Below are 20,253 nucleotides of genomic sequence, written 5' to 3'. Positions count from 1 at the left end.
CCCAGAACACAGCTCTCTCCCCTCTTTCTCTCATGCCCATGTTCAGTCACCAGTCACGTAAGCTCTGCCTGTACAGGGCGGCCCCCGTCACACAGCTTCCTTCTCACCCTCCCTTCTCCAACTGTCACTTCCAATCAGCTCCTGGCCGCACACAGCCTCTCCTGACCAGAAGCCAGAGTGAGGTTTTAAGATGTCAAGCAGACGATGTCACTGTGCATCATCTCCCAGAGGCTTCTGCTGACTCGTGATAAAGTCCACTCACTGTGATGTGGCCCACGGACACCTCCAGCCTGACCCCATGAGTTTCCTGAACCGCATCAGGCACAGGCAGGCTGGCTGGAGTGCTGGCGCCTGTATCTCGCCACCACGGTGCAAGTCCTTCTAGCTGAGAACTGAGGGACAGTGCCCCACAGAAATGCAAGGCCCTTTCCACGGGAGTAAAGGCAGGCCCACAGGAGCTCATTACTCAGTGGGTCCTTTCAGGATTAACGTGGTCCTCATCCCCAGGGAAACAAGGACCATCAACATGGAATCAGCTTTCATGCATCATGGGTCAAAATCAGATGTCAGCAAGAGAGCAGGGGGACTCAGGTTGGTCTGAGACAGGCAGAAGTGGCAATGGGGTGTGCACAGGGTCCAGGACTCACCAGAAAGGAGCAAAGGAAGATGAAGGAGACAAAGTAGAAGTAGGCGAAGTCACTCCCACACTCCGTGGCATTGGCGAGCTCATCACAGGCCCGACTGCTGAGGCAGGACAGCATGATCTCATGCCAGGCCTCCCCGGTGGCACTCCTGAGAGGAGGGCAGAGCGTGAGGCCAGGAGGGAAGGCCCAGGACTGGCCGGGAAGGAAGCCCAGGAATTTAGGAGAACTGCGTTCCCTCCCACAGGGATCCTGCATAGGTGTTAGGTCTGGGTAACAGATGCTGATTCTTAAAAAGAAACCTCTGGCATTAGATTTTCAAGTTGATGCTATGTGGGAAAGCACGTGTTACAGGAAAGCAATCATGGCCCCGAAGTCAGCACCATGGGGAGCCCCCTCCGCGGCCTCTGATCTCCTCCCCAGCGTGTGCCGCCCAGTCCTCCTGGGTTCAGGACACAGTGACTCCATCCTTCCCAGTGCTCAGGCCAGAGACTTGGGAGTCATCCTTGCCTTCTCTCTCTCACCACATCTTGACCTGCCTTCAAAACCAGCCAGGCTCTTACTACCCCTACCTCCCTGGGCTGAGCAACAACCGCTTCTGAGCTGCAGCAACAGCTGGTTAACTGGATGTTCCCCCGCCCAGTAGCCCAGATCAGATCAGAGACCTTCCCAGTGACCCCTACATGACGCCCAGAGCTCTGTGGGTCTGCAGCTGCCTCATCCCTACCACGGTCCCCATTCACTTACTGCAGCCACCCCCGCCTCTACTGTTTCTGGAGCACATCAGGAACCCTCAAGCCTGAGCAGCTACTGCAGAAGCCCGCCTGCGTGGCCTTCCGCTCCTGTGCATGAAGCCAGCACAGGGGCCAGATGTGCATCAGACTTGCAGGTGGCCCAGCATGCCTCTGTGTGGTCAGTCCTGGGCAGAAGCTGGGTCCACTCCCCACTGACAATGGCTGGTTCAGCCTGTGCCAAGCCTGAATGATGAGGGTGCCCATGTGATGAGGAAGGAACAGAGGTCTTTGAGATCAAAGGTTTAAAATCAAGGCTGGCTTCATATATCTTGTGACATGAAGCAGGATATTAATAAACAAAGAAATAAAGTGCATGTAAGAACTAAAGTCCGGAGAAATGACACTACTCGGGGAAGTGTCAGCCTAAGGATCCTGTTTGTCTGATGCAAAGAGTAAGTCAGAAACTCTCTCCAGGCAGCTCAGTGAAGCAGGCCTGGGCTGAGCTCACCCTCCAAAAAATGAACTCCCACACCCCCCCAAATACATCGGCATAGGGTCAGCTGAGCTGGGTGTCCCCAAAAGTGGACATAGCAGGGAAACCTCAGGAAGGGGCCCAAGGTGGGGTCTGCTGTTTATTTATTAATTAAATATTAACTTATTATGAGGCCCCTCATCATAAATTATTAGAGAGACCACATTTCCGCCCTCCCTGAGGATCACAGTGAATGAAGGAGACACATTCGACCCTCTGGGCTCTACCCACGAGTGCCTTCTTACGTCAGGGCGGTGGACAGCCACAGTCCACGTGTGTCCATGCCTCAGAGAAATGGCTAGGGAGCCATCCCCCATACACCTTTGCAGGGAGGCCTCTGAGCTGACACAAGTCAGTGCTCCTCAAGGCCCTGCCCTGGTGCACCCCTTGACTGCACCCTGGAGCCGTGGGAACTGCAGCCACTGTGAGCAACAGAGGCGGATGGAGCTGCCCTCAGACCCACATGTCTGGCCGGTTGGTCCCTTGGGCCACTGAGCGGGTGCACCCTGTCGACAGCAGCTCTCTGCTGCCCGCTTTTCCTGATCCCAGAGATCCCTGAAATCACTAAGGCAAGCTGATGGGAAGCTTGGGGCTGGCACACCAAGAAAGGCTCTTTTGACACCTGTGCTTCAAGACCTCACTGGGCAGCAGAGACAAGGTAGGCAAGCCAGCCCAGCCCAGGGGTCTCAGACTGACTGCTTCGGGGGCCTCCCGTCAGGCCCAGGAGCCATTAAGGAAGAACAAGCAGAAAGGGAGGAGAAACTGGAAAGGTCCACCACAGAGAAGCCAGTATGACGAGGACTGGAGGGTGGGGTCCATCTCGAATGAAGGGGTCCCTGAGCCTGGACCTACCTCTATACAACACACTGAGGAGGAGCCTCTGATTCTGGACCCACCTCCACCTCCCACAACACACCTGAAGAGCAGCATCAAGGCCTGAAGAAACGTCCGAAAGTTATTGTGACGGTTGATGCTGGTGTCGTCATCCAGAGCAATGTTTCCAAACACCTGCAGTGGAGAGGAAGGCAGACAGCACTGCAGACCAGTGCGCTGGGTCCTTAGGAGCCATGGCCAGGCAGGAGGCTGTGGGCGTGCAGTGGGGGCCACACGGGCTGGGACCGCCCTCACCCAGAGACCCCGACAGAGCTGCCAGTACTGCTGCTGGGGTACAGGGCCCGGGTGTCTGGCCCCCGCGGCATCTGCGCCTTCACTTCCAGGGAAGAGGAAGCGCCTGGCAAGTCTAACATGCCACTGTCCCACAGCCCGGTCTGCACAGGCTCTGGCTCTGAGCCTGTCCAGGACCAAACAGCATAACCAGTAAAAAGTGGGGCCCAGAGCTAAGTTTCGGTGGGCTCTGCTAGACAAAAGGAAGGAATCATTTTAAAATTCACTCTCTCATCAATGACCCCAAAACAGTAACTATACTGATACTCTGATAGATCACTTGAAAGTTTTTTTTAACATTTTTGTGCAAACACGACAATGGGCTTTGTACCCATTTTAATTTCTTTCTTTCAGGGTTAGAAATGCAAATAAGCCCCTCACTCTAAGCAGCTTAAAATCTGGAATCCAGCTGAAAATTTATGAATTATCATATATCCATCAAAAACAAAGATCACTGGGCTGTGTTTTTGTATGTCCATAGACCAAAGCATGAAAAACATATATTTGTTTTAAATAACATCAGATCTCAGTAAATTTCAAGCAAGAGAACTTTCAATCCCTGAAAATAGAGTTTAAAAATCAGTTTTCAGCTAACCTTTTAGACACTGTCTCCTCCCACCACAAATTAACATTTGAGACCACCTCCCATCCCTACATCCTTCAGAAGTGCTCCTGGGCGAAAGGCACGACCAGCTGCTGCGGCGCAGGCCGCCCAGGCCATGCAGACGTGCTCAAACACTCCTCACTGTGCGAGCCCAGCACCCAGGCAACCGTGCCCACTGGTGCCCGGACACAGACCAGCAGGACTCCACACAAGAGGAGGGCCGCACATCTGCCCACAAAGGGTGGCAATGCATGGCCTCAGCTACAGAACAGTCTTTCTAAGAATTAAGTTCATAAAGTGCTTAGACTGGCACCTGGCTCATAGAAACACTGCTGAGTGCCAACCAGTCCCTGCTGTCATGCGATGGCCCTGCACACACCCACCTGCATGCCGATGATGGCGTAGATGAAGAACAGCATGGCAATGAGCAGGCACACATAGGGCAGGGCCTGCAGAGACACAAGGAGGCCGGCTCAGCGCCAGGAGAGCCACCAGCCCCCTTGCCTGCACCACATCCAGAGTGGGTCTCCGGACAGCACCAGCCTTAGCTGACCTCAGACCCAGCCCCACTGACCACCAAGCCCCTTCACCAAGTGCCCATCATCTTCATTTACAAACCAAGTCATAAAAGCCACTTCAGCCCTTTGTGAGCATAAACAGGATACTCTCTGTAAAACTAAAAGTGTCCTTACAAACTCACAGGAACAACGGGGGCCATGGGAGGGGTGGCACCCACCCTGGTCTTCCCAAGGAGAGTGCCAGGGCGGTAGGGCAGAAGCTCCCCCACCGGCACAACGAGGGAGAGGTCAGGCCCCGCCTGGCCACGCCCAGCCTCACCTTGAAGGACTGGACGAAGGTCCAGAGCAGAATGCGGATGGTGTAGCCTTGGCGGAGCAGCTTGATGAGTCGGGCAGCACGGAAGAGGCGGAGGAAGCTGAGGTTGATGAAGTTGTTCTGCAGGGAAAAGAAGTTGTGCTCTGACCTTCAGAAACCAGCCTCCCACAGGCACAGGGAGGCTGCTCCCCACCCACCTCCCCAAGTCACTGTGTCCCAAAGAAAAGCAGGTGAAGAGAGAGACTGAAACAAAAAGTCACTGCTTCACAGTCTAAGCAGCAATCAGCCACCAGAAAATCTTCCAGAAGTAAAGCTTGTCATTGCAAACAACTTCTCATGCAGCAAATCAGAGACACTCCCTCCACAGGGAGGGACAGATGAGTCCTGTGAAGCAGCTCCCTGCTGCCAGGGGGAACGGGAGGCTGCCCGCAGCCAGGCCTCCGACACTGACCGCCTCTCAGGACGCAGCTGAGCAGCCCAGGGACTGGGCGGGGCTGCCTCTCCTCAGACTCGAGGGCCATGCCCTCGTCTCCCACATGCCAGCAAGGCCCTGCCACCCGGGGCCCAGCAGAGGGGCAGACACGTCCTCTGGGGCCAGGCAGGGACCTGCAGACAAGCCTTGACAGGAGCTGTAGGTGGTGGCGGCCCCGCTGCTGCCACCCGAGAAGCCCCCTCCGTAGCCCCCAGACCAGTCTCTGCTCCAGAGAACCCGAGATGTCTCACAGCACGCCCTCATCCAGAGGGTCTAAAGTCAAGCACAGAGCAAACCGATAATCTCTGGGCTCCATGGATGACCCGGGAGTAATGCTTCCACCCTGGCTCAAGGGCACCTGAATCCCTGGCACATCCCTTTCAGGGGGCCCGGCTCTGGGCAGTGTCCCTGAGTAGAAAGGGGTGCTCATGGGCACGGGGGGCTTCTTGCCCTGCCTGCTTAGAGACCAGGTGCCCTCTTCTGCCCACCCACACGCAGCCTGAGAGCAGCTTCCTCACACTTTGCTGTTTTAAAATACGCAAGCAGCTCAGGCTAGATACATTGTGTTGCCAGATTCAGTGGTCAGACACAGAGAAAAGAGAGCAGGTGTTGAATGAGGCAGCAGCCGCGGTGAGCGCGTGCAGGAGGTGGCAGGGTCTGGGAGGAACGGCGTCCCGCTCCAGGGCTGCCCATCTGATCTTGGCTAGGACGAGGTGTCTGTCGGGGGACAGGCCTCACTCCACCCCTTGCTTGCCTCATCTCAGGGGCTGGCTTCTTCACTTCCACCTGGGACTCTGGACTGTGCTGGTGAGGGACATAAGCTACCCTGGGCGGTGGTGCTGAGTTTTAGACAATTCCACAGGGGGACAGGGCAGTTCACAGGCACAGAAGGGCTGACTGTGGTCCAGATCAGCAAGAAGGCAGAGTGGACCTCGGGACGTGATCCTGGAGGGGGTTCTCATTTGCCTGCAGCTCCCTCACTAGCTCGAGCTGGGGAAAGAGACCCTCAGGGCAGACAGGGTAGATGAGATACATCCACACTCTTTATCTGAGTCCCCTGGGCCTTGAGGACTCTCAGGTGAGCCAGTGATCTCAGGAGGTTGGAAGGGGGACCTTTTAGGGTGTCAGGGAGCCCTTTGTACAGGACAATGAAGCCCAGCAAGGGCGAGGGGCTGCCTCCTCAGGCTTCTTCATTTTGAAACCACCTGCGCATGTGGACCTGGAGGGGCCAGGACAAAAGCAATTTGCTCAGGCAATTGGCACAGACAAGATGATCTCCTGAAAATAGTGGGAGGAAATAGTCTTCTGGGTAATAAAGAAGGGACGGATACCAGAGCAGACAGAGGAAGGTGCTGTCCATTCAAGTCCCTGGACACAGAGCTCAGCCACATAACACTTCCCACTGACACCCAGGCCCCACCCATCCTCCCAGACTTTCTCCTCGGGGCTCCAGTAGGCACCTAGGAGAGGGTGGGGGTGCCAACAGACAGACAGCCCTAGAGAGTCATGAAGGAGGATGGTGAGGCAGCTACAGATGCCGCAAGCAGTGTGATGGCCTGAGCACATCATGGCTGCACCCAGGGCACGAGCCGCCAGACACCACCAAGCGGGCCGCATGCTGGACAGTGGGGGCAGCAAGCACATGGCGGCCTCCCCACGGCTGAGCACGGCCACCCCTGGCCTCAGCCGACCCCTGGAGGTGGACACAACCCTCCCCACCCCCAGAGTCCACGGTTTCTGCTGTAGCCTGGAGTAGACACAGCTACTTTCAAGTCAGGGCCCCCTTATCACCCCTGCCTCTGAGCCAGAAAGGTCAACGCTGCACCCCTCAATGCGGCAGCTGCTTTACACTGAGGGGACACTGGTCCCCAGCTCCACTGAGCACCTGCTTCCTCCTCCCCACGGTGGCGGTGTTAGGACGTCATGCCTGGGAGTGAGGAATCATTGAGAAAACTGAGATGGGAGCCACAAAGGCAAGTGGACCCCAGGCCAAGGCCCTCACCTCCTGTGTCCAAGCACATCATTGCGTCTGGGCAGACTCACAGCAGAATGAGGGGCTCCCCCTCAGACTGTGCACATGTGCCGGGGGCCCCACATGTGCTGGGGAGGAGATGCAGCCGCACGGGGAACAAGCTGCTTTCCTACTCAGCTTCATTCTCAAGGGGACTGATGATGGGGGAGACAGGAGGAAAGACAGAGAGAAAAGGAGTAAGCCCGAGGGGCCTGCTCGGGGGCGGCAGGAAGGGCTGAGCAGAGGCCTGACGACACCAGCAGAGCCTGCGCTAAAGATGCAGCCTGGTACTTGTGCGGCTTAAATGTCTTTTTCTCAAAACTCAAGCTTTTCTGCTGATTGTGAAATGCTTTACCACATTCACCTTCTGTTCAGGAACCTGAAACATTTGCTCTTTGCATGAACTTCCAGCCGAGGCCTCGGCTCAGTCTGCTCCAGCGTCCCCACTCTCCCTCAGATTGTCCTCAGACCCGGAAGGAGGCCCTGTCCACCCCACTTACATGGGCTCCACACAAGCTCGCTGATCAGGGCACACGGGAATCCATGGTGCTGGATGGAGGCCCAGCTCTCTGCTGCCTCCTGGGGCAAAGGCCCTCTTCCTACTCAGTCAGGACAATCCCCCAAGGTTCGTGCCCCCCAGCCAGGCCTCCACATAAGGTCTGTCCAGGAAGGACCCAACAGGAGACTTTGTCAGAGGTGGACCCAAGCCCACTTGGTCTGCTGGCCAGCAGAGGTAGAGCAGAAGGGAGATGACTGTGCAGCAGAAACCGCGGACTTTACAGGGAGCAGGTCCAACCTCGCACCCAGCAACCCCCACCCCCAATTCTGACTCAGTCTCGACACTTACCTGCCTCTCTCTCAGAAGCCCCTATCTCCTCTCTTGGCCCAAGGCCAGTTCCTGTGATCAAGTGGCCCCTGAGGGCCCTCAGAAGGCCAGGAGCCAGGGAGAGCACACTAGAGGCCAGAGGGGGCGGGTACAGCTGGGCTCTGAGCACAGGAGGGCGGCGGTGAGGGTGACAGGAAGCAGAGGAAAAGGAGAGCAGAGCAAGCAAAACAAAGAGCTTTAAGAACTGTATAAGTCATGAAACCAACCGTTTCCTATATGTGATGTTTTCATGGATGGGTATTTGCGTGTTATTTACAAATTGGGATGTTTGAGCAGCAGGCGCGCAACATACAGACGGAGACATGGTTTTCGCATTGTATGTTGGGTGGCGTGAGTCAGCAGGTAGGTTAAGGTAAATCAAGAACAAAAACAGAAAACAAAAGAGAAAATGAGTCATCAACACAAGCAAAAACTCAAACTCTGAATACTTCACTGGAAATTTTTAGGATTTTGGTAAACTGCATATTTTGCTTAAAAATGAACCAAATCAAAACACATTTTTGAAATCTGTAGGTTACGCAGACAGAGGCGTCATTTGCATTTCTGTTTGTAATGCAAATCCAAAGATGACTCACAGACACTTATTTTTTTATTCCAGGCAAAGAAATCAATGTCAGTTTCATGCTTGTTTGGAGCACTTTCTCTATGCGACCCTGGTTATTAAGACTATTGCTCTATGCGACTTTTAAGTTGGGAGTGGGAACTGACACTCATATTTTTGCCTCAGGAAAAAAAAAGTGCATCCACAAAGTAACAGATGAAGTGACTACAAATGGAGAAAGAGAAGCAACACGGAAACCCACAGGGCGGCTTGCTTTCCTCTTCCCTCCTCCAGGCAGAGCAGCAAGAAGACTGCCCTCGGAAATCACTAGCAGCTGGGCAGCTGAGCTTTGAGACCAGGCGGATTCTGAACACTCCCACCAGAACTGCTGGGTGTGCAGGATTGAGGGAGGCTGCCCTGGAGGGTCTCAAACATCTGCAAGCTGCCCCTCAAGAGTCCAGCAGCTGAGGGGCCTCTCTCTGGAGAGGCATCCCTGGGAGACAGCACGTCGATGACATTAGCCACCTGAGCCTCCACCCGCTGCTGACGAGGCACACACCCCCGGGACTGTGCCCTTGCAGTCGGAAGCCCAGTGTTCGGATCCTTTTTTCCAGGGGAATAAAGATTCCTGTGTCCAGGGAAGCAGAGCACACAGGGGAACCGTTTCTGAGCGGGAAGCCCACAGTGAACGGGCAGCACCCAGACCGTACTGCAAGGCCAACGGCTAGTACAACAAACACCCTTGATTTTTTGTTGTTCAAACGGCAGCTCTCAGCCTGGATTGTTCAGATCATTAACTTCTCAACACCATGAAACATCTCATGTAAACAAAAGAATACGTGTAATTATATATACACACACGTTTTTTAAATAAAGATGATAAATCATCCATATATTCATTATCCAGCTTAAAAACCAGAATGTCACCATTACTCTGAAAGCCCTTCCTGTCTCTCTCTTCCCCAGATGTAGTTGTGCTTAGTCGCTCAGTTGTGTCTGACTCTGCGATCCCCATGGATTGTAGCCCACCAGGCTCCTCCATCCCTGGGGGTTCTCCGGGCAGGAATACTGGAGTAGGTTGCCATGCCCCCCTCCACAAGATGTAGTAACTACACTTAATTATTGTTAATAATTGCTTTTCTTTACTGTTTTAGCTCAAACTCTTAAAATGAGCTATACTTGTCTTTTCTTAACTCTGTGATGGGATTAGACTGTATGTAGCCCTCGTGGGCTTGGGTGAACTTGTGCTCTGACTCTGAGCAAATGTCAATTTGAGAGGCGTCCTCCTGATGAGGATTTCATTCACTGTGTCCACAAACCACTTCTGCTGCCACTGCAGACACTGCCACGAACATCAGAGTGAAGAACGTCTCCAGGCTCTGCTGCTGCAGACACTGCCACGAACATCAGAGTGAACAACGTCTCCAGGCTCATCTGCTCAGGCACCCTGCACACCTGTACCTCGGAGGCTGTAGCTACAGATGTGCCCGACCTCCCCAGACACCCAGCAGCAGCACCCACATCCTCACCCACCGCTGGCCACGTCGGAATTTCTGTTTGACAAACCAGTAACTACGAAATGGCATCTCGGTGCTGTTTCACTTTGCATTTCTTTGATTACAAATAAGGTTGAGCATCTTTCCGTGGCGTGTCTTCTGCTCTGTAAGATGCCTTGGGCTCACAGAAGAGCCTCGCACACTCTGGACACTAACCTCCCCTGGGGTCTGGAAGGCCTCTGCCCTCCAGCCCTGGTCACCACGTGCTGGCCTCACACTCTTTGCTCCCGTGGATCTCACACCATCTCATCTTATAGGCTCACAATTCCCAGCCTTACATTATTGGCCCGAGTCTCCTCTGGCTGCCCATGGATGACTCCAGGGAGGGCAGCCGGACTGAACTCTAACACGGATCAAGTGCAGCCAGACGGTCATCAGAAAACCTGTTCCTCACAATTTTCTCCCTTTTCAATGAAAGACCGACCACTTCTCCAAGTGCTCAGAAAAAAATTCTGATGCCATCCTTGCTTCATCTCTCACACTCCCATCTGATTCATCTACAGCTCTACCTTGAAGTTACACCCAGAACTTGACCATGTCTCACTGCACCCCAGCTCCCCAGCTCCACTCCTGGCCCGTGGCAGTAATGCTGGGCCACATACACATCTTCTGTGGCCCAATATCCAGTTGTCACAGCTTATATCTTTGTTCCTGAAAGCTTTTCCAGGCCAGGACACAAGGCCTACAGCCTAACGTCAATAAATGATGAGTTGTTATTCAGTCACTAAGTCATATCCAACTCTTTGCCACCCCATGGACAGCAGCCCGCCTGGCTCCTCTGCCCGTGGGACTTTCCAGGCAAGAACACTGGAGTCGGTTGCCATTTTCTTCTCAGGGAATCTTCCTGGGATTGAACCCGGGTCTCCTTCATTGGCACGTAGATTCGTTACCAGGGAAGCCCAATACAGGCTGACTGTTTGGCCCTCTCTACCTGTGGCAGACAATGCCTGGTGGGGATGCCCAGGGATATAACAGCAGCTGACCTGCCAGCATCTTCCACGAGCTGCCCCACCTTCCTTCCCACTCGCTTCCAGATAACAACTTGAACCACACCCTGTCTCAGGTCTGTTTCTAGGACAATCCAGCTAAAACAGCCTCTGCTTGCACCTGCACACACTTCTCGACAGAGCCACCAGGGCTGTGGCCTTAAAAGCCAGACAGTGTCGCTCCTCACAAAGCCTCCAAGTCCTCCCATCGCACTCAGAAGAAAAGCCAAGCTCTACTGACTGCACAGCCTTCCCTGTGCAGCCAGCGTGCCCACCCCCTCAGCCCTGAGGGGGCCTCTGCTGCCCGCAGCTCTGACCGGCTCCGCCTCCGCGTGAGCCCAGCTCGCTGCCTGGAGCTGCGCCTCATGACACACAAGCACCCAGTCCTCACGCGCTCTGCTCTGTCTTCCCGGCATCACTGGCACTGTGAGTCCTGCCCACTAGGATGAAACAGAGTTGCACCTTTTGTCCCAGCACTTAGGACAGTGCTGAGCACACCACAGGCACTGCACAAGTAAGTGTCTTAACACACATACGTGAAGGAGTGTGATGTGACTGTCCTTTCCCTCTTCACGGATCGGCATTCCTCCTTTTGATAAACAAAAACTTTATTTTATACAATCTTTTCCAGTTATGGCTGGTACTTTACATATATTTTGCTTAACAAAGCATCCCTATCTCAAAGTCTTAAAGATAATCTCTTGTATTTTCTTCTAAGACTGTTAAAGTTTTGTCTCTTACACTTACGTTTTTTCACCCATTTGCCGCATTTTCGTGAATGTATGAACCAAGATCCAACGTCTCTTTTCCCCTGTGTTGTTCATCAGTTACGCCCACAGTGAGTCACACACCAAGTTTCCAAATACAACCAAGTCCGTGTCCAGGCTCTTGAGCTATGCCTACGCCAACACCACACTGTTTTAACTGCTACAACTTCCCAGGATGTCTCCTCACTGTCAGGAGCAGCCTCCCCACCACAGCCCCCCAGGAGCACCTTCTTCTCAAGTATCTTGGCCATTTGTGAGCCTTTCTCTTTCTTACAAATGCTAAAAACAACTTGCCAAACTGCATAAAAAGAGACAAACAAAAAGAAAAGCAAAATAATTGGTATTTTTATTGAAATTGCATTGAATCTATAGATCAACTGGGGAAAATCGCCATCTCTATGACACTGACACTACTTATTAACATGACATGCACCTCCATCTATGCAGGTCTTCGTTTAATAATTTTGCACAAAGAGATCTCGCACACACACCTTGTTCGGTTTATCGTCAGGAGTGCTGATGTTGTAACGAAACACGATGCACTCTCTTGAGCAACCTCACATTCAATTAGTTTTAGATTATCCTAGATTTCATCCACAGATGATACGTCTTCTTCGACTAATGGCAGTTTACGTAGTCCCCTTCTGAAACTTAAGCATTCCCTTTGTTTTTCTGTCTTATTCATTCGGCAAGTACTTACGAACGCCTGCACACTGCCAGGCACTATTTTAAGCACTGGAATCAGCAGTGAGCAAAGCAGACAAAAATCTGTTCTTATGAAGCTGACACACAACTTACTGAACTGTTGATACATTGTTCAATGTTGAAAAGAGGTAGTGGTTACAGACATCATTGTCCTTTTCTGATTTTAAAGGGAATTCTTTCCAAATTTCACCACTGTAGATATTTGCATAGGGCTTCTTGGTGAATGCTCTTCATCAAGTTAACACATGCCAATCGTTTCCATCACGAATAAAATATGAATTTTATTGAGTATCTTTTCTGCATCTGTGACAGGCTTATTAACAGTGTCCTTTGACCTGTTCATGTAAATTACAGTGATAGCCTTTCTGTTGTGGAGTCTGGTGTTCCTGGGATAAACCTGACTGCACTTCTTCCTGGACACTGCGGGATCTGGCTTGCTTACATGCTGTTTTGAATTCTGCATCTATGTTAATGAGTGAGTATGGATTATGATCGTCCTTTCTTACACTCTTCTTAAAATTTTTGATGTCAAGATTCAAGGCTACATTGTATGATGTAGCCTCATACAACTAGTTAGGAAATGTTCCCTCTTCTATTCTCTAGAACATATTAGCATTGAAATGGCCTTTCCCCATGTTTGAGGTGGAAATCTAGTGTACAAGAGTGTTATAATCCAGTGGTGTGAGCCATGCCTGAACATGGACCCCACTGGACCTCACGCCTCCTACTCTTGGAAGACTCCGTGTGTCCTGGAGATAGCAGGCACAACTAAGGAAAGAGCACTGCTTCCATTTATCAGTTGACGCAAAGCAGCAGGTTTCAGAGCAAGAGAAGGCTCTCTAGCAGGTCCACACTGCAGTGTCAGGAGCCTGCCACTTGGGCCACAAGCCCCAGCAGGCCCCATGGTGCTAGGAATATCTGTGGGAGATAAACACCTGTGGGGGGCCCTCGAAGTCCCCACATGAAAGTCAATATAGTCACCTAGGCTCCTGGCAATGGCACCCCACTCCAGTACTCTCGACTGGAAAATCCCATGGACGGAGGAGCCTGGTGGGCTGCAGTCCATGGGGTCGCTAAGATTCAGACAGGACTGAGCGACTTCACTTTCACTTTTCACTTTCGTGCATTGGAGAAGGAAATGGCAACCCACTCCAGTGTTCTTGCCTGGAGAATCCCAGGGATGGGGGAGCCTGGTGGGCTGCTGTCTATGGGGTTGCACAGAGTCGGACACGACTGAAGCGACTTAGCAGCAGCAGCAGCAGCAGCAGCAGGCTCCTGGAGCAAAGATTCACATCATCTGCAGAGATGTCATGCCTGGCTACAAGGTCCTACAGAGACTGTCTGACCATGAGATGCCGTATCTATGGCACCAAAGTTGCCGTCACGAGTCATGTGCTGCAGGCCCAGCAAAAGCCCGGGGCACAATGGACATGCCACATCTGGGGCCACACGGCAGCAAGTCTAGAGGCCACAGTCACGTGACAGGAAGGCCCAGCCAGCCTCTCGCCTCTGTCACACCAGTCTCTTCTCAGGTCACCCTTTCCCAGCACATCGTGGGATGGTCACTAAAACTGGGCCGTAAAACTCAAAACCTGGTTATGGAGGGACTGGCTTGATATACTAGTACAGCCCTCAGTAGAGCCCCAGGCAGGGCCGCCCAAGAGACAGTGTGAGGCAGAGCTCTGAGTGGTGTGCGCAATCTACCATGGCATGGGTACGTGTGTGTGTGTGTGTGTGTGTGTGTGTGTAGGGAGAAGTTGTCTGTGATAAGGCAAGGACTCCAGCTTGCTCAGGCCTCTGGAGGGAACAAGCTTTGGGGCAGAGGCACCGGCTGGACCTGGGAACGGACACTGTGTGTCATATGTGAACACCACCCTGGCACCCACAGCCACAGAGGCACTAAAACCCACGCACCCTGGATGCACTGGCCGACGATGGCAGCAGGCCTCCGTCCCCAGCCCCACTCACACGGCAGACCCACAGAGGCAGGGACTGAGACAGCTGGGGGAAGCCTGTGCCTGGGCCCGACAGGCAGGCTCCTCCTCAACAAAGCGAATACAGACACAGCCACTACTGAACACCTGCCCATTGCAAGCAGAGGCCACCTGCAGGCCTCTAAGGAGAGCCATACTTGGTGCTGCCAGCAGTCACTTTGTGGGAAACTCTCCCCTGGAAACAGCAGTGATGGGTCTCCACAGGGACCACTCACATCTCGGGTCAGGCCTGCCTTGGCTGATGCACTAGCGTCAGAGATGTACCAGAAGGAGATTCCACACGACATCCACTTAGAGGAGAAAGGAGGGCCAACAGGGCGAGAGACCCAGGACCCGCTAGCATGTCAGCCTCCACATCACTCAGGTGTCGGCCGGGTGAAACGCCGGGACAGCCTCTCGCAGGCACAGAAAAGACACTGGGATGGCGGAGCTGTCCTTCAAGAGGAGTGGGCGGCCGATAGATATACTGGGTGCCCAACCTGAAAACATGCATGGATTTGGGAAACAAGGGCCCAAAGTAGAGGTGGGCCCTGTCACCCACAGGAGCCCAGGGGGACTTTGCGCCACCATCCCACAAACTCAAGTGAGGCACATCTAGGAGTCCAGACTCAAACAGGTGGAGACAGCTTCCTCTGTGGGACCCAGGAGGCCACCCTGGCTCCTGTGACTCTGGGCTCTTCACAGCCAAGGTGTGAAGGGCAGAGCTGCCCTTGCATGGGGCAGGGAGAAGTCTGTCTGGAAATCAGGGGGCTCCCAGGGGCCTTTCTAGAAGTTTCTGGGACCAGTCTGAACTGTGCCTGCACCATCATGGCAGCTAGAGCCACCACAGGGCACAGCAAGCAGGGCCTTGGCGGTGCAGCATGAACGCTGGCTCACTTGGTATGACCAGCAACCAGAGCAGCAGAGGGCTGGCCACAGCAAAGATCCCAAGATGACGTGGGTCCCCGTGACAACCGTAGGCACCCTGTTCCTCCTCCCATCAACTCCCTCCTCCCTGAGGTCATGACCAGCACCATCTGAAGCCAGAGACAGGACCCGACATGAAGAGTAGGCAGAGCCGGGTGGGGCCAGGGCTGCAAGCAGATGCCCCCGCCCTGCATGTGGCCCTTAGGCCCAGCAGCACAGGCTGCGGGAGCCTGCTTTACCTGCCTCAGGGCACTCAGGTACCTGGGAATCCACACCCCAGGCAAGCCTTTAGCCGAGACCTGGTGGGCACAGAACTCCGCAGCTCACCCGACATGGAGCTGGAGCCTCAGCCCCTGTGGTTCTTCTCTCCCCACCCACCTCCCCAAAGCTCTCCCCGTGGTTCTGCCTCAGAACATGTCCCAAAAAATAACTTTTACAAGAACCCTCATCTCAGCGTCTGTTCCTAGGGAATTGAACATAAGAAACGTTGATAGAGATGTTCTTATCTTTGATCCTATCGATCTGTTGTGCTTGAAGAACACCGCTTATGACTCAGATTATTTCAAGTTTGTTGAGACATGTTCATGCTCTAGCCCTCAGTCAGTTTTCAGATATAATCCATGCATTTTAGTAAGAACTAGAATCTCCAGCATGTGTGCGTGTGCACACACACACACGTATGTAAAACAAACCTGATATTTTAAAATACTCCAAATCCTTCTTGGCTTTAGTTGTATCTTTTTGGAACCAGTTGTCAGGTGCATCCGTACTAGACACATACGAAATTACAAGATCCTTATCTTCCTGGTCACTTACACTCCCAGTGATTCTCCAGCCATCAGCCTGGAAGACCTTCTGGGAACCAATTTCTTACCCAAGATAAAGCATGTGCCTATAGGACACCCAGCCCCCAAACTCGCCTCTGGGGAGGAGCTTCGTGGGGAAGCATCCTCTGAGGAGGAGCTAACCCCCAGGCCTGGAGGCACAGTGGGGAGACCGCTCAGGGCCTGCAGGGGCAGGAGAGCTACTCACCGCAATCTCTGTTACTAAAATATCAGTAATACTTCCCAACACAGTGACAAAGTCAAAGACATTCCAGGCGTCTCTGAAATAGTTCTGGAGAGAAAGAAGGGCAGTTAGTGCTGGGCTGGCGGGGGTGGGGAGGCTCTGCAGACAAGCTGTAGGAGGTGGCCTCTCGTCAAGAAGGTAGCAGAGGACACATGGGCTCCCTCGTGGGCAGGTGGGCGAAGCACAAGGCTGCACATCCCCTCCCCTCCAGGAACAGGGTGGGGGCAGAGGTGGGGCAGAACCCGGCAGTCGCTTCCCTGGGGCCCCTTCAGGGTCATATGTGCTCTGGGGGTTCAGGGAAGCCCAGCTCCAAACAATGAACACTCAAAGATGCCCTACACAGGGGTGGCCAGAACACAGACACCAGAAGGCCTGGAGGGGCTAAGGCACATACCAGCACTCCAAAGGCGATGACCTTGAGCACACACTCCATGGAGAACATGGACGTGAACACGATGTTCAGACACTTCAACATCAGTTCGTACTCGTAGGGCGCGTCGTAGAACTGCCCAAGGAAGAGGTGCTGCTGGCCATGGGCTCAGCTGCCCCAACCCACCCCACCAGGCTCATGAAGACCTCCTGTCAGAGCACAGCGGGCAGACACACCCGCCGCGCTGGGACAGCCCTCCCTGCTCCCCGCGTCTTCCAGAACCTTCTCACGATCTCAGCCCACGGACAACCAGGAAATCTGGGTTGCGGAGGCAGCCCAAGCTGACCAGCACTCAGGGTGGTATCACCGCTGCCAACACCCCAGGAGGAGCGGGCCCTCCCCCCGGCTAGAGTCGAGTCCCCGTGTCCACGGGCGCCTGCAGTCCACCATGCAGGCCTCACGCACCTTCATCATCAGCACCACTGTGTTGAGGGCTATCATAGCCATGATGAAATACTCAAAGGGTGGTGAGACCACGAACGTCCACGTCTTGTACTGGAACGACTGCTTGTTCTGGGGCATGTACCGCGTCAGGGGTTTGGCGCTAATGGCGAAGTCGATACAAGCCCTCTGCGAGGGAGAAAGGAGAAGTGAGAACTTGGACCCCTTCGAGCCCCTGCACACCCCCTTCCCCAGCCACACACAGAGCCCCGATGACAAAAGGCCTTCTCCAGGCAGCCCTCCCCACCCCATGCTGGCCAGTGGTCCCCACACAGAAGGGAGGCCCAAGGGCCCTGACCACATTGCCCACCAGGGAGCTGCCTGGAAATGGAAAGGCAGGGAGTCCTACCTCGTTCTTCTCCAAGCTGCACTCAGACATGACTTTGTCCCCCTGCTCCTGGAAGGTGATGATGATCAAGGCCACAAAGATGTTCACAAAGAAGAAGGGGAAGACCACGAAGTAGACCACATAGAAGATGGACAGCTCCATGCGGAACCCGGGGCTGGGGCCCTGCTCCTCGTAGGTGGCATCCACCGAGTGTTTCAGCACCCTGGGCCAAGAGCCAACACCAAACATCAGGGGAGCCCAGGAGGACACGGTCCCAGGAAAGACAAGACCCACGTCACAGGAGGGCTTCTGTGGCTGAGCTGGGGTGGTGCCATGCACGGCCAGGCCTGCTCCCCAGGAGAGCCGTGTCTCCCAGCAGCAGGCTGCCCCTCCCAAAGGGCTTGTACTCAGGGCTGCTGGGGACCTCCAGGAGGAGGCCTTGGCTGCCTGAGGTCCTATCCCTACAAGGAGAAGCGGGAGAGGCCCAGAAGTCCTGTGCTGCCCGGCTCTCTCCCATTTCACACCAGGTCACCTACCCATACCCTGCTTCACCTGTTGTCAGGAAGCCCTGAGTTCAGCAGAGTCTCCTGGCAGAGCATCGCCCCTACCTTCTGAGGGATGGTCCTCTCGGCCCTAAAGGAAGCCCCTGCCATCCAGCGCGGCACTGAACACATGCATCCCTCAGGCTCCCCTTAATGAGGCCAGCAGCCAGCTCCTCTTCCCTCCAGCGCCCTGCCACTGAGCGGGGATTTTTAGGAGCTCATGATACTGTGCTCTGGGCTGACTCTCCTCCTCCTCCAGGCTGCCCACTCCCAGAGGGAGGGCCTCCTCTCACCAGTAAGCACAGAGCCTAGGGCGTATCTGCTTAGCGACAGGTGCAGAGTCTCAGCTCCCCACCCAGCTGCCCCTCTCTCGCCGAGCAGCCGTGAGGAGCCGGGCAGCACTCACATGGGCCACCCTTCGCCCGTGGACACAGTGAACAGCGTTAGCAGGGCCCACAGCACGTTGTCATAGTGGAAGTCGTATTTCTTCCACTGCCGCGGCTGAGCTTCCACCTCCTCCTTCTCGTAGTCCAAATACTGGCCCCTGGGGGTGGGAACACAGAGGGAGCCAGAGGTCAAAGGCAAAGGATCTAAACAAACCCCCGTGTCTGCAGTCAACCAACTTTTGAAAAGGGTCGTCCATTCAGGGGAGAAAGACTGGTCTCTTCATCAGATGGTGCTGAAACCACTGAGTATCTACAGGCGAGAATATGAATGTGGACCCCCATCTCACCCCATGTGTACAAATTAACTCAAAATAGATCAAAGGCATAAATGTAAGCAGTAACTCTATAAGACTCTTAGAAGAAAATATAGGGGGCCACAGAAAAAATAGGTAAATTGGACTTTGTCAAAATGGAAAGCTCTGTTTTTCAAAGGAAATCATCAACACTCAAAATGGGACTAAAGACAGAAAACCATCTGTCTGATAAGGGGCTTTCTATCAGCACTATACTAACAACTATTACAATCAGTTATACAATGGATGAACATTTCAATTTTAAAAACGGATAAAAGACCTGAATAGATATTTTTGCAAAGAAGACATACAAATTATCAATATGCACATGAAAAGAGGCTCTACATCATGAATCATCAAGGAAACGCAAATCAAACCACAATGAGACACCACTTCATCCCCACTAAGATGGCTATAATTACATTTTTTAAAAGGAAAATAACAGTGTTGGCAAGCCCGTGAAGAAATCAGAACTCTCAGACACTGTTGGTGGGAAACAGTTTGGCAGCTCCTGAAACTGACAAAGAGAATCACCACGCAGCCCAGCAACCCCACCTCCAGGCTTATCCTCGAGAAAAATGAGAGCACCTGTGCACAGAAAAAGTTGCACATGTATTTGAAGCAGCAGTAACCACAGCAGCCCAAACGTGGGGACAACCCAAATGTCCACCAGCAGGTAGGCAGATCCGTTCAGTGAGGTTTGATGATAAAAGGAATGACATCCAACCATCAGGAGAGGGAGACCACTTGGGCCATAGCAGCAGAGACCTTGACCACCAAAGCAGCGGGAGTCGGGTACAGCGGGCCACACAGAGCACACGATTCCCTTTGTGTGCAAAGTCTAGGATGGCGCTCACACGGGCACCAGCCTTCCCCCCCGCCCCTCCCTGAGGGCACTTCTCTTGTCTGCTCAGCTGGGGCCCAAGGCCTCAGTGATGAGGAAGTGGCTTCAGCCCTGGGGCTGCCCCGACCTTAGGGCCCAGCCTGGATCTTGAGGGTTGACACGGCGTCCAGCGGAGGCCGCACCGAGCCCCCTGAGGCGTGCAGGCAGGACGGGCCCAGGCCAGCCCTGGGGACAGTAGGGGGCCCAGTTTACCTGCAGTCCCGCTCCAGCTCCTTGGACTCGTCGGTGCAGTAGAAAAACTTCCCCTTGAAGAGCTGTACCGCGATGACAGCAAATATGAACATGAAGAGCATGTAGACGATCAGGATGTTGAGGACGTTCTTCAGGGAGTTCACCACACAGTCAAACACAGCCTGGGGAGGGGCAGGGCTGTGAGGGGGCGGGGCCAGCCCGGGACCCGGAAGGGTCTGCACCGGGGACCAGGAGGGTCCTCCTGGACCGGACGGGTGGGCAGGAGGCGCTAAAGAG

The 20,253-nt window shown here is 53.9% G+C and overlaps 1 protein-coding gene across 3 annotated transcripts in view; it reads right to left on the bottom strand.

Annotated features, from left to right (window-relative positions):
* CACNA1B (calcium voltage-gated channel subunit alpha1 B) overlaps positions 1-20,253 on the bottom strand; it is a 214,956-nt gene that overhangs the window by 31,488 nt on the left and 163,215 nt on the right. For 2 of the 3 annotated variants that reach the window (XM_061434350.1, XM_061434348.1), the window contains 10 exons: positions 19,978-20,138; positions 18,549-18,686; positions 17,622-17,823; positions 17,237-17,401; positions 16,796-16,906; positions 16,366-16,449; positions 4,513-4,629; positions 4,059-4,124; positions 2,824-2,915; positions 648-792 (listed from right to left, as the gene is read on the bottom strand). In XM_061434350.1, coding sequence (XP_061290334.1) covers positions 648-792; positions 2,824-2,915; positions 4,059-4,124; positions 4,513-4,629; positions 16,366-16,449; positions 16,796-16,906; positions 17,237-17,401; positions 17,622-17,823; positions 18,549-18,686; positions 19,978-20,138 — 1,281 coding nt within the window. The remainder of the gene's footprint in view (positions 1-647; positions 793-2,823; positions 2,916-4,058; positions 4,125-4,512; positions 4,630-16,365; positions 16,450-16,795; positions 16,907-17,236; positions 17,402-17,621; positions 17,824-18,548; positions 18,687-19,977; positions 20,139-20,253) is intronic. The other variant, XM_061434349.1, reaches the window with a different exon arrangement.

Source organism: Bos javanicus, chromosome 11 (assembly GCF_032452875.1).
Source record: "Bos javanicus breed banteng chromosome 11, ARS-OSU_banteng_1.0, whole genome shotgun sequence".
Taxonomy (NCBI): Eukaryota; Metazoa; Chordata; class Mammalia; order Artiodactyla; family Bovidae; genus Bos; species Bos javanicus.
This window is presented reverse-complemented; position numbering and strand designations above follow the sequence as displayed.